This window comes from Bombus terrestris, chromosome 13, assembly GCF_910591885.1.
Source record: "Bombus terrestris chromosome 13, iyBomTerr1.2, whole genome shotgun sequence".
Lineage (NCBI taxonomy): Eukaryota > Metazoa > Arthropoda > Insecta > Hymenoptera > Apidae > Bombus > Bombus terrestris.
In genome coordinates this window covers 9,939,393-9,951,461 of record NC_063281.1, presented here as the reverse complement: position 1 = coordinate 9,951,461, position 12,069 = coordinate 9,939,393, and the positions used below count along the sequence as shown (strand labels likewise).

Genomic DNA, 12,069 nt, shown 5'->3' with positions numbered 1-12,069 from the left:
GCTTCCCCACCTTCGACTCCTCGATGCGGAACGACACGAGGTCGCTTCGTTTCCACTTTGCTTTACAGCGGGGCTGCCCCGATTCCGCTGTACTTAATTACTCCCCATGGGTGATTAATGCCGACGCGATAACAGCGGCGCGTTACACAATTGAAATATATGAATTGATAAATATATGCACCACCGGTAATAAATATCGGCACAGAAAGTCAGGTTATTCGTAACAATCTAATACAGAGCTTGCCAAACTTTCACGGGTCGAGGCTCGATTTCGAAATCGGTAATATTTTACGATGAACTTGATGATCGCGCGAAATGTAATTGCCGTGGAAAGTCGATTCACGGACAGTTCAACATTTTTGGAAGTTGTAGCCAGCAACACGCACGATGCTCCATAAATTATGTGCCTCTGTGGTCTCTCGTGAAAAAATACTTCTTACAAATTCTCGCACACTTACCTCGCATGATAAATGTGAATATAAAAAACAATATAGAATGCAAAATAATAGACGATTAATTGTTCCCTTGTCACATTTTATGGGAAACCATACGGTGTCCTAATACTTATATGGTGATTTATTAACGTATATGGTGATTTGCGCGGAACCAGTTGTCATCGGAAGGGACTGCAATTAAACCGTGCAGACAATTCGCGATTTTATGGGAAATCCGTGAACGCACCACCTGCCAAAACGGTTGATCACATGGGACAGGAGACCGACGTGATTCGCCCGGTCGTTTAATGACGGCGAGGTTGTGGGAACCCGGTCACGGGTGGAGCGAGCACTCCCCTTAAGTACAGTGATTATGCGACTGGGGACACGGTACTTGCGTAGCACTCGACGATTATTAACATGGATCGATTCGACTCTCTTTCCTGTTAAAAAAAAGTTCCTGTGGAAAATCCGCGAGGGGAACCGACGTCTGTTTCAGAGCTGGACATCTCGTCAAACTGTACAAAAACTTTTCTCCCTACTGATGTTCCCTCAGATCGTTCATCAGCGACACTGTGCTTCTAATTTTTATATTAAAATCTGCTTAAACGATCTAGAATACTTAAACTAGAAACGACAGATAAACTGACTATTATCGTTCAAAGATGATTGTTATAATTTACTATATCACTGTTGTTATACCGAAAAGTCTAAACAAATTCTTTCTTTGTACAGAGATATATATCGTAACCTTGCGATGATATAAAATTCTCATCGATCAACTGTCACGTTCCGTAGAAATGGCGCAATGTACTGTAATTGGAAAAGCATTGCATTTTATCTCAAGTTGTAAGACGGGAATCTGTCGTATACAATTTTCGCGAAAATTTTTCAACTTTCATGTTTCTGGATTTCCTTCGCTTTTCCTTCATTTTTTATTTTTTCCTGGTGGGTTAATGGAAGTAGAGGCGTTTGCCGTTTAGCTGGATGAAGCAACCACTCTTCTTGAGTGTAACGATTACGTCGCGAGGGATACGATACTTGAAGTCGACGACTTTTAGCCGGATTGCCGGTAGATTGGTCCGAATCTTCCTCCGTTTCTACAATCTCACTGAAATCGTGGCTCCTCTTTCGACAGCAAGACGTTTTACCCTCTCCAGTCGAATTTAATTTTGTTCTTTCTCTCTTAAATATAACTCGGAAAAATCCGACGACAAGGGAACGACGATATTTCGTCGCAATAACAGCGAGCATCCAATCTTCGAATAACTTTGATCGATGACATCGACGTAACTGGAGAACGAATTCGCGTTTCATGAAGGGGATGATAGCGCGCAGGGGTGAGATTGCCTTGTCACCGTGACAAATGGTTGGAGAACGAAAGGTACCAGGCAACGTAGAAACGCGCCACGTCCTTCCACTCCCTCAAATATTCGTTCTATCTTTCTCCAACCTCGTCGGTTTCTCCCTTTCTTCACCTGCTCGTCTCTCACGATACCTCCAAAGACAGCGGAACGATCAACGTTCTGCTGACGATTAGTCATTAACCATCGACAGTCCTGACAAATAGCCACCGTTCAAATTTATTAAATGCCACGGGAATAAACACGAAACACGATGAAGAAATCCGAATGTTTCTCTTATAGTACGCATCACGCAACTAGGGGATTCATTTTTGCAAGAAACCAGGAAATTGTATTTAAATTTCTTTAAATACACCTGACTTTTTAAAAATCCTTGTTATTCCGTATACTGAACTGTAACTGAAAAAATAAATAAATGTAAATAGTTGACAAAACATTTTAGAAAACGCGAAGAATAAGAATCTTATGACACGTAGCATGTTCAAAATCACGAGAAGAACGGGCAAGGTACAGGTTTAGCCGTAGGATCAAATAAAAATACGGTTCTACAAATCGACGAATTGATCGACAACCTATTGAATGTGAATGTCAACTGAATTTTAACGAAACCTGTCAAAGATGGCAACTTATCACGATCTTCCCCGGCGGTGTTCGATTTTAGCCACGCAATGTTTATCGCACGATGAAATGTATCGTTTTATTTTCTACTCGGCGAGAATCGGTCTTTTTAATCATGCATTGTCTAATTACTTTTCCGCGGATAAAAGCGGCACGATCGATTTTTTATTAAACCGAGTGTGGTTTTTCATGCGGCAGCAGAGCGTACAATCGGCTGGATATCGGCGGTACGTGAAATTTTATTCGCGTCTGGCTACTGGTTGGCATGTTTGCATAATTGAAAGCTCGCCGCTCGCGAAACGTTTCGCGTGCGATTCGGCCAACAGCATTATTCGCAACCTGTCGACGAATTGAAACGCGATCCGGTTCAGCCGTGTAAACTCAATGTTCCTATCGGAGTGCAACGATCGTTCTCCGGTTACGTGAATTAAGAGCTACTACTCGTCACGTTCCACGGTATTCCGCGAACATCGTTCGCCAACACATCGGATCAGCGATTCCTTTTCGTTCCGGTTTCTCGAGACTTAGATGAAATTCGACAATCCCGTGCACGCGAAAATATGCAACATGCGACATGCGGCGATACCTGTGTTTTTAACACGAGAAAGGAATTCGATCGTGTCAGGAATGTTTTGTTTAGTAAGTATTTTAAGAAATACTAGTGAATTTCGAAGAAACTTCTGGTGGAATTTAATAATAAATATTGGAGATTATATATGCACTAGCCAATTACGAAGGAAGATGGTAATCGTATAAACAGAAATATGAACAAATTGTTTAAACCACACGTTCTACCGCTGATTTTTCTTCGAGACACGTTTGCTCCAATAATTCTTCTGAATAAGAAGGAGATATTTCGTTCCCATCTTCATCGTTGTGCTTAGCGATAATCTGAAAATTAAATTTTATTTTAGTTAGAGTTAATTACTGAGAAGTTATAATAGAAATTAAAACTATGCAACTATGCAGGAAGACAGTAACCACAAAGAAACGTAAAATGAGGTTTCTTGTAGTTTCGAATAATTATAGACTGGAAAAGAAGCCAGCAATTGTATTGCAAAATATTGTCGTTTAAAGTATAAAGCGTCGATGACTGTGGTTGTAGAAAATTATATCAATCTATTACGAATGAACAGACACTTCTTTCATAATTGATTAATCAAAGAAAGAGACTATAATTCCCTGAATTTCGTTTCAAACACGAAAAACACACATGTTTTCTTCCGGAACGCCTGGTATTTTGATTTGTCATGATCCTGTGAAGGATGATGGTGCAATAATACCTTTTTTTGACTGTATCGTTATTGCGATTCACGATTTTTCACAGTGAATAATTTCGTGGGGAGCAAGTATTGCGATGAGTGGAAGTAAAAAAGAAAAAAAAAAACCGCAAGGAATCGGCGGGTTCAAACGTCACGCGCAAACCGCACGGCTGAAGGGGGCGTTTCACCCCTCGTAGCCAAAAATCACATTCCTACCGACCGACCCCTCGAATTACTGCGTGGTACCGCATCGAATTCGCATTCCCATACGCGCGCCAACCCACGTACAGTCCTCCGCAATAATTGTATATCATTCCACCAAGGGGACAAACTTGCGTCAAAAAGAAAACAGAGAAACTTCCTTCGATATTCATATTCATGTTCAACTTTTAGACGATCAACGACATCCCCGCTTAACGATTTTGCAGAAATTGAAAAGGAGAAAGCAAAGTGGAATTTCATGATGATTTGTAAGGATCTAATAGTTCAAAAACAAATCGAAGTTCTCAAAACGAAAATGGTCCTCGTCCACGTTCACATATTTTTTTTTTTTTCAGGAAGAGAGAAAGAATATCGTAGCATAATTTTGGTTTAACACATTTCAATTTTTTTTAACGAAATTTCCAACGCTTTAACGAAATGTTCGTATTATTATACGGTTGCACAATTGTATCTAATTAAATCACGAAAATGTGTAGCCACGATGAAGATTAATTTTACGTTTAAAAGCATAATTTCCATTCGACGATAAATCTGGACATAGGCTTCTTTTTGTAAAAGCAATCCCAGCCATGTGTCTTTCGATTCTAATTATTAGAATGCGTTATTATAGTTAATAAATACTTTACAAAGCGGTAACGAATTTGTGAAATGAAAGAAGTGAAATTAAATAAAGTAAATTTTATGAATTATAAATTATCTGTTCATCGTGTTAAATGAAAAATATTAAAATCCCAACAGAGAATACATGTTATAATTCGCAGCTCGTACCTTGTCAACTTAATGATATTGTTAGTTGGTAAATTATCGTGTAGCAGGACGTGGGGTGAACTATTACTGGAGAGGACTGTACGTGAAGACACGAGTTACGCAAAGCACACGAATAGTCACGCAAGCGACGTGCATGAATGCGTAATGCTAGCGAACAGTGATTTCCACCCTCGATGACCGCGGTCCTCGCCGCCCCCTTTCCACAACCAGATGGGGTTCTCACGAGTCACCCTTAATACCGCTCATAATCGAACCCGATAATGCTTGCTGTCACAACACGCAAACAATAGCCCGCAGCTGATTGAAAAATCAAAGGATTACTCGTGATCTTGTACTTGGAAATCGTAGAGATGGATGGAGAAGACGGTGGGAGGGTTGTAACGAGCAAACAGGAATTCCCCTGCGATCCAATTTGATTCAATAGAATATTTATGTGCATTCAACGAACTAATTGGTTGGAAACGTTGTGATTTAGCAGGCAAACGATAAGCGCTACGTTCTTTCGGCCATCTTCGGCGAAATTCTACTCTTCTAACGTTCAAAAATATCCCTTTGAACAGAATGTACAAATATTTGTTGATATTCACGATTTCTCGTTTCAATCGTATATCGAATATCTTGTTAAAAGATTAACAAATGATCTTTCTGCTCGCCAAAATGATGAAATTGTATAATCGTGGCGAGGTTATTCGTTGTACTCTTGAGTCGTACGCGTCTCAAACGTTCGGCGGTGGAAACATCAATAAGAGAATCGTAACGACGACCCCCAACCGTTACGGCGCAAGACGTAACAATGATTCGCGCATGACAACAACTGGTGTCGCTATTACGGCAAATTTGTGTCTACTCTAACGGAAAATAAGAAGGGATAGATTGTGTCCAAGTATAATTTGATTCGATGGGAATTAATACTTTTATCGCTATTGATCTGCAAATTAATTATAACTAGCGCGCAATTGAATTGTTGTTTTTATTACGATAAAGATTCATCGGTGTTTCTTTTAAATGGAGAATATTATGTTACTTTGTTAATATTATGTTGATTTTTACGAACAGTGCTAAAAATTTAAAATAAAAGAGCTTATTCGGAGTTCCTTTCATCTTCTAAATATTACAGCGAGAAGCTTACGTTGGAAATTTTATATACATTGTTCTTTAAATTTTATACACTGTATCATGTACACTGCACTGTATACTTTTGTGCATTTAAATTTCTCGTATGGCTCGCTTAGATTTTGACAGCTTACAATTTGTTCAAGCACGGGTTCCTAACGAAATTAAATAGAAAATTATATATCGTTTGCAAGAAGAGAAACTGAAACTTTTCTGGCAATTAAAGCGTCAACGAATTAATCGAGTTAACGTAGCAACAAGTGAAACGTCATAAGCAGTTGGTAAAATTTCGCGTGTGATTTTATCAAAGAGCAACGACGCAAGTTGACACGGAAAGAGACGCGAACGTTGGTCGCGTTGAACGTGGAAAAATTGCCCCTGGAATTTCGCGACGCGTCGTCTGCCGTTTCTCGCGGTAAGGACAGCCGTCACATTTTTATCTATCCCCGCGCAGTGTAACACGGAAACGTTCTGCCCCATGGTGAAAGGGAGTGTCGGCTGACACGCGGTTTAATCGACGATACACAGATGACAATAACGGTGAAACTCGGTGTGTTCCGCATTCGCTAAATAAAACAGGAAAAAATGGCAAGAGAAAGAGAGAAGAAAAAGAGCGCGCGACAGAGCGGATAAGGGATAAAAAGAAGACGAAGGAAAGAATCGAAGAGGGAGGAGGGTGTATCGAATAAATTTCTCGCGTCCTGTGGATAATGTATCGTCCAGCGTGAATAACCGACGAAAGCGGTGGCTCGTTTTATTATAAAACCACCGCGATGCAAATAAATTTATCGACACACGTCCCGCTCGACGACGAGCGTCCCTGTCGCACCTTGTCATCGTCTTTGTCCATTATTCCATGTCCACTCTCGACTTTGTCGGCCTGATAATGACCAGTTGTTGTATTAGTTACTTTCGTAAACGAGTGTACATTTTTTACGCGACTTCCTGTGAAGCCGATACCGCAGAAACGAACGACAGATAGCCAACAATTGCGTTTCACATTAAAAATTAATAACGAAGAGGCGCCTACTGGATACTCGATTAAAAGTTTGCAAGTTGACGTGAATATATAACATCGGGGCGTGGTTTTCTTGATACGAACGGAATTCGAATAGCCATTTCGCTCGAAATTATGTACAAAGTGATATCATCGTTACTTGCGTTTCTTATATCGAGTGTAAAATTAAACGAGTTCATTGGCGATGCGCCAGCTGCACTAAGACATACATATATTTATATCAAATTAAACGTTTCATTAATTTCACGTTATTTTTACGTTTGTAATATACACTGGCGATACATTTCGCTAAAATGTCCGATACCATCGTTGATTCCTTGCTCTCGACAGTCTCTCAAAAAGCTGCGTATTTACGATCTACTTTCGAAATACCTGTATCTTCGAATCAACCGGACAATTTTCATCTTGGATCCCTCTATGTTAAAATATTTCGTTTTAGGTATCGAGCGATATGAAGAAAACGAACAATGACGAGCTTAAACCTTGCGATCTTCGATTGGAAATTTCTTTATGTAAATAGCATTCTTGCTTTTCTTTTGCAGGGCAGAGAGTGATCGCAAAATGTTGAATCCAGACACCGGCTGTTACTCGGAGTCCGTTCGGGCATGGTGAGTAACGCAATCAGATAAAAAAGAAATCGGCATTAGGGGTTAATTTACGGGACGCATAAGCGCAGCCAAGCCTCGTCACAAGAATGTGTCTACGTTCGAGCCGGCCATAGCTTGCCTCTAATCTCCCTCGAATATCTTGGCTCGCGTGCCGCGCGTGTTCTCATCAACGCGTAATCTTAATTAAGTACAAATCGTTCCGTGTACGACGACGCGCTACGCGTCCAGCTACGGCTATACCTTTAGATAATCGACCGTTTAACTTCCTTTCCTTCTCGTGCTTTCTCGTTTACGACGTTCTAGTCAAATAATCTTCCCGTTATCCTGATATTATTGCCACATTATCGTTACGATATTGCCAACACCGGTGTAACGCAGGTGACACTGTGATTATTACGAGTCGAACTTCACAGCCAATTCGACGTCACCGATACTGCAATTCCTTCTGATTTGTAAATGACACGGGCGTTCTCCGTAATTGACCGCCGTTCGTACGTTGTTTCTATTTCAAGTGCTAGAGTGAAAGGACTGCTGTATGTAATTCCTACAAGAGTAAAGGAACTTTTTGTGTGCCAGGTCGAGCCGGGTCAGTCGAACTTGGTGCTAACTGGACGCGAATCGATTCATCGAAAGCCAACCTAACTTTCGTCCGCTTTAGTTACCCGTTCTCCTTTCGATTTACGAACCACCTTCGAAACGATCAAACATTTAAATATTGCCATGAGTAAAAAGCACGAGGTATTCTATCGATTTGGCGTGGATTCGAGATTAAGAAAATCGTGACACGCGACGCGAGAACACGCGTTGCTGTCTGCAGGGTGGTCGCATCGCGATTGCGTGCGGCTTAGCTTCAAGTTCAACGCCGACGAGTAGAATACACGCGTCATCGGTGACAGCGTAATTGAAACTATGCTTACTTTAATACCTCCGCTACACCATTCATTAGGAACGCGAGCTTTTTGCGAATAACGTCAGAGAGTGTTAAATGATTGATAGCGGCGAACAGGAACGAGAAACTCGTGCGTAATCTCAAACAAGGTCTAGCGTGAACGCACGTTACGAAGGTAGAGACACACGTCACGTGAGTATCAATTTAACTCGAAACGTTCTTTTTCTATCGCGTTCTTCCCTCCTTTGCAGCCGTCTTCATCCTTGTCGTCGATACGGTATCTTCGTCGATAATGCGACGATGATCCGTAGCCAGTCTTTCATGCTGCTATTAAACGTTTAAGAGGCCAGAATTCTTTTTTATCGAAGACTTCCGAAGAGAAAAAGAAAAAGAAAAGTGAGAGAAGAGAACACGAAAATCTGCCGTGCCAGCGATTAAGAAGGTAGAGGAAGGAGTTGAAAAATTCGTTATTTAAATTGAATCATTAGCGAGAATCCGTAATCGTGTTCGATCGGGGCTGGTTTCGGCTTAATTGAACGATAATTCGCGGAACGGCGCGTCCCGAAAGAGAAGGCGAGAGGCGCAGTTTTCGCGTAGCGAACACGAACCGGCCGCGGATCAGCCGTAAATATGCTGGCAAGGAAACAAACAGGGCCGCGATTCAGTCCAAATTGCGCGCATGAATTTTAACGAACGGTGGTCGGCCGATTTTGTACGGCTGGCTCGAAATATCGAACCGATTTTTCATAATTCAAACCGTGGCCAGGCGCAAAATTCAATCGGTCCCCGCAGCCAGCCCACCAAACCCCCTGCCCTACCCTCGTTGCCCGTTATTTCCGTACTGGTTTTCGTGTTTTTGCCATTATGCCGGCAAAGGTAATTTCCCAGGCTCGACCGCTGCTGATGTATTTATAACGAAACGAATTAAACTCGCCGGCCAGCGAATAGGTAACAAAACGTTCCCGCCGGCCAGCAAGCCCCCTCCATTCGAAAATAAAATACCCAAATATTTGCCGGTTTAATTTGAATCATGCTCGCCTCCAAGCCACCATGTTACCTGGCTTAATAATGAAATGTCGCATTGTTGCGCGATCGAGTTATAGTACAAACCCCCTCCTACGATTTTTCCAACTTGTATTCGCATCACTCTTCTATATTCCAAGGGCTGTTTCGCTAACGTAATCGCAACATGTCGATATATCGGTGGAAGTTTCATTTATTCTCATCTATTCTTCTATCATTCTTTTTTTCTTATTCTTTTTTATTGCAGGTGCAGCTATCCTTGTTCGCGCGTGTACGAATGAAATTTGGAGATTATCGCTTGACTAAAACTGTCAAATACGATCGAAGAAGATTTTCACTTTTCTCTCTGTTACAAATCCTTTTTCGCTGTTGAACGCTGCTTCAAATAAAAAATACGTATGCCTACGGCAGAGTCTGAATATCTCGTTTCCTTCGCTTTCAACTATCCAACTTTCCAAAGCTATCTTACTATCTACATACTCGTAACCGATAATTTACGTATGCACTTGACAAACGAATCATTGTGCTTACGTATCTCTTCTTGTCTAGCTTATTGTTGACATTAATTAAAATTCTACTCAACTGGCCAAGTATGCGTTTCTTCTCCCATATTACTAACACGTTTCCTGTACTACGAACTAATCTTTCAGAGGGTTAGCATGGAAAGCGTTTGTACGAGAGAAGAAACTCGTGAAAGTCTCCTAATGGACCGCGCGTTTGTATATTCGTTTGTATTAGCGAGACAACGAGCGAAATGGAAGGCAAAGAAATATATTAGGCGAGTTTGTCGGGGGCGATTTATCCGCAATCGCAGCGTTGCTTTTCTCGGGACATTAGGGACACGATCACCGCACCGGTTGAAGAAGGATCGTTGGCCGGGGTGCTCGGGGGGTTGGGCCTTAATGCGATTAAGGTCGTTATCAGATGTCGCCGACGTTTCTTGCGCGATGACGTCGACTCGCTCGTTTGTCATCGCGCGACGTCGTCACGGGGGTTGCATGATTTACTTCCGTTTCCCTCCTTTCGCGCCCTTCGTTTCCTGTCGGCGATTTCCTCGCCACTGGCTCGCGCCTTACGTGGGATTCAATTTTACACGCGAGCCTTTAACCCGTGCGTTTCTCACATCTTCGAAATTTCTCAAATTTTACGATACGAAGACAAAGGTGAGATTAAAGCCACCTACGACATTCTTTCGTATCGTTTCTTTACGTTTACACGCGTGCGCTTCTCTTGTTTAAATTTTTCGCATCGTACGACATAATTTCACGAAGAGAGAAATAACGAAAAGGTCGCGTATCGATTATCAACGTCTACGATGTTCTTACACGTTCTTTGTTTCCTATCAACGATCCGTGTATTTCTATCGTCTTCTAAACATTTATCAAATTACAATACGTAATTTTTAAGAAGAAAAAGCACCGCGGTGAAAAGATCGCCTAACAGTCTTTAAAACGATGCTTTCGTTGCTCTTCTCGCGTCACGAAACACGAAGAGGAAGGAGAAGAGGTTCGGAACGAGCGACGAAGAATCGATTTAAAAAGGTCGCGTGCGACACGCGGCCGGACATACGTGTCAGAAGGCATTTCGAGATTCGTTAAGCCTCATCGTCGACACTCACCCTCGCGTAACATCGGTTGAACGTCGCGTTTGCGTCGAAGAATAGAGCTAAGTCGTCGAAGGGAGAAAAAGAAAGAGACGACAGATTAGAGACGATATTTATCTCAGAATAGGGAAGAGTGAGACGTAAAGAAGAAGAAAAAGAAGAGAAAGTTCTTCTTGGTGGTGGTCAGGCTACGAAACGAGGGTGTGGCCAGGAGATAGGGATGATTAGAAGCTACACTGCCGAAGGCACGAGCCGAGGGTGCCGGCGGAAAATTCATGGAGTTACTTAGAAGTCTTCCAGGCTTACTCGTTTATCTTGCCACCGGGGAGAAGAAGGAAGTCGTTACGTCGTCGAGAGGCCGCCCCCGGGGTCGAGGCTGTAATCCTAATTAATAATTAATTACCACGGTAGGGGAATAAATGGCCGATTGAATTCTTCCTGCGTTAAGGGAGGGGCTTGATTTATCGGGACGATTTTACTGTACGCTCGAGAACTCAGAAACAACGCAGCCTCCGATTCGTCCGAGACATTGTTCTTCGCGTTTTCCACGGATCAGATTCGACGGAATTGATTAAATATGGTTGTGTATCGAACAATGCTTACGGTTCTTTCAATCAAGCCAAGTAATTCGCCTTGTCACTCGCCAAACTTCGCTAATGGTACCTCACGACGAGTCTCAAAATTGAATTTTAAGATTGAAGCATAGGCGACTCAAATAATCTTATCTTTCTGCGTGTAGAATCAGAAACTCTAAGCGTACTAGTTTTCCAACAATCGAACGATTCGCCGCAGGATCTTTCGTCCATAAAAAAATCAGCGTGCCATAGTCACGGACGAAGAGCAATACGGAGAAGGAATTTTGGGAGGATTTCGCTCGCAGGAACCTATCATCGGCAATAAATTCTGCGTCAACGTCGCGATAAATAACTATGCTTCCCGTGCTTTTCCATTTGCCATGCTTTTCCAGGCTTCTTCAAGGAAAAAAGTTGGTCGAGTTTTACGAGGGTTTGGGTCAGGTGACGGAGGATAGACAGAAAGAGAGAGAGGGAGAAGGAGGGAACAGACAGAGACAGAGAGAAGTGGTCGCTCGTTTTGATCTTTTAGGACCAAGGATTCTTCAGTAACGTGCACGAAAGTTGTCCGCGTG

At 42.1% G+C, this 12,069-nt stretch overlaps 1 protein-coding gene across 16 annotated transcripts in view; it reads left to right on the top strand.

The window, feature by feature from the left end:
• The window catches only part of LOC100643013 (transcription factor Sox-2), a 359,277-nt gene that overhangs the window by 300,551 nt on the left and 46,657 nt on the right, over positions 1–12,069 (top strand). For 14 of the 16 annotated variants that reach the window (XR_007226092.1, XR_007226105.1, XR_007226099.1 and 11 more), the window contains one exon: positions 7,342–7,407. The exons of the other annotated variants lie outside the window; for them this stretch is intronic. Coding sequence is in view for 2 of the 14 variants with exons in the window: in XM_020866273.2 (XP_020721932.1) it covers positions 7,342–7,407 (66 nt within the window). In the remaining 12 variants the exon portion in view is untranslated. The remainder of the gene's footprint in view (positions 1–7,341; positions 7,408–12,069) is intronic. 16 annotated transcript variants of the gene reach the window in all.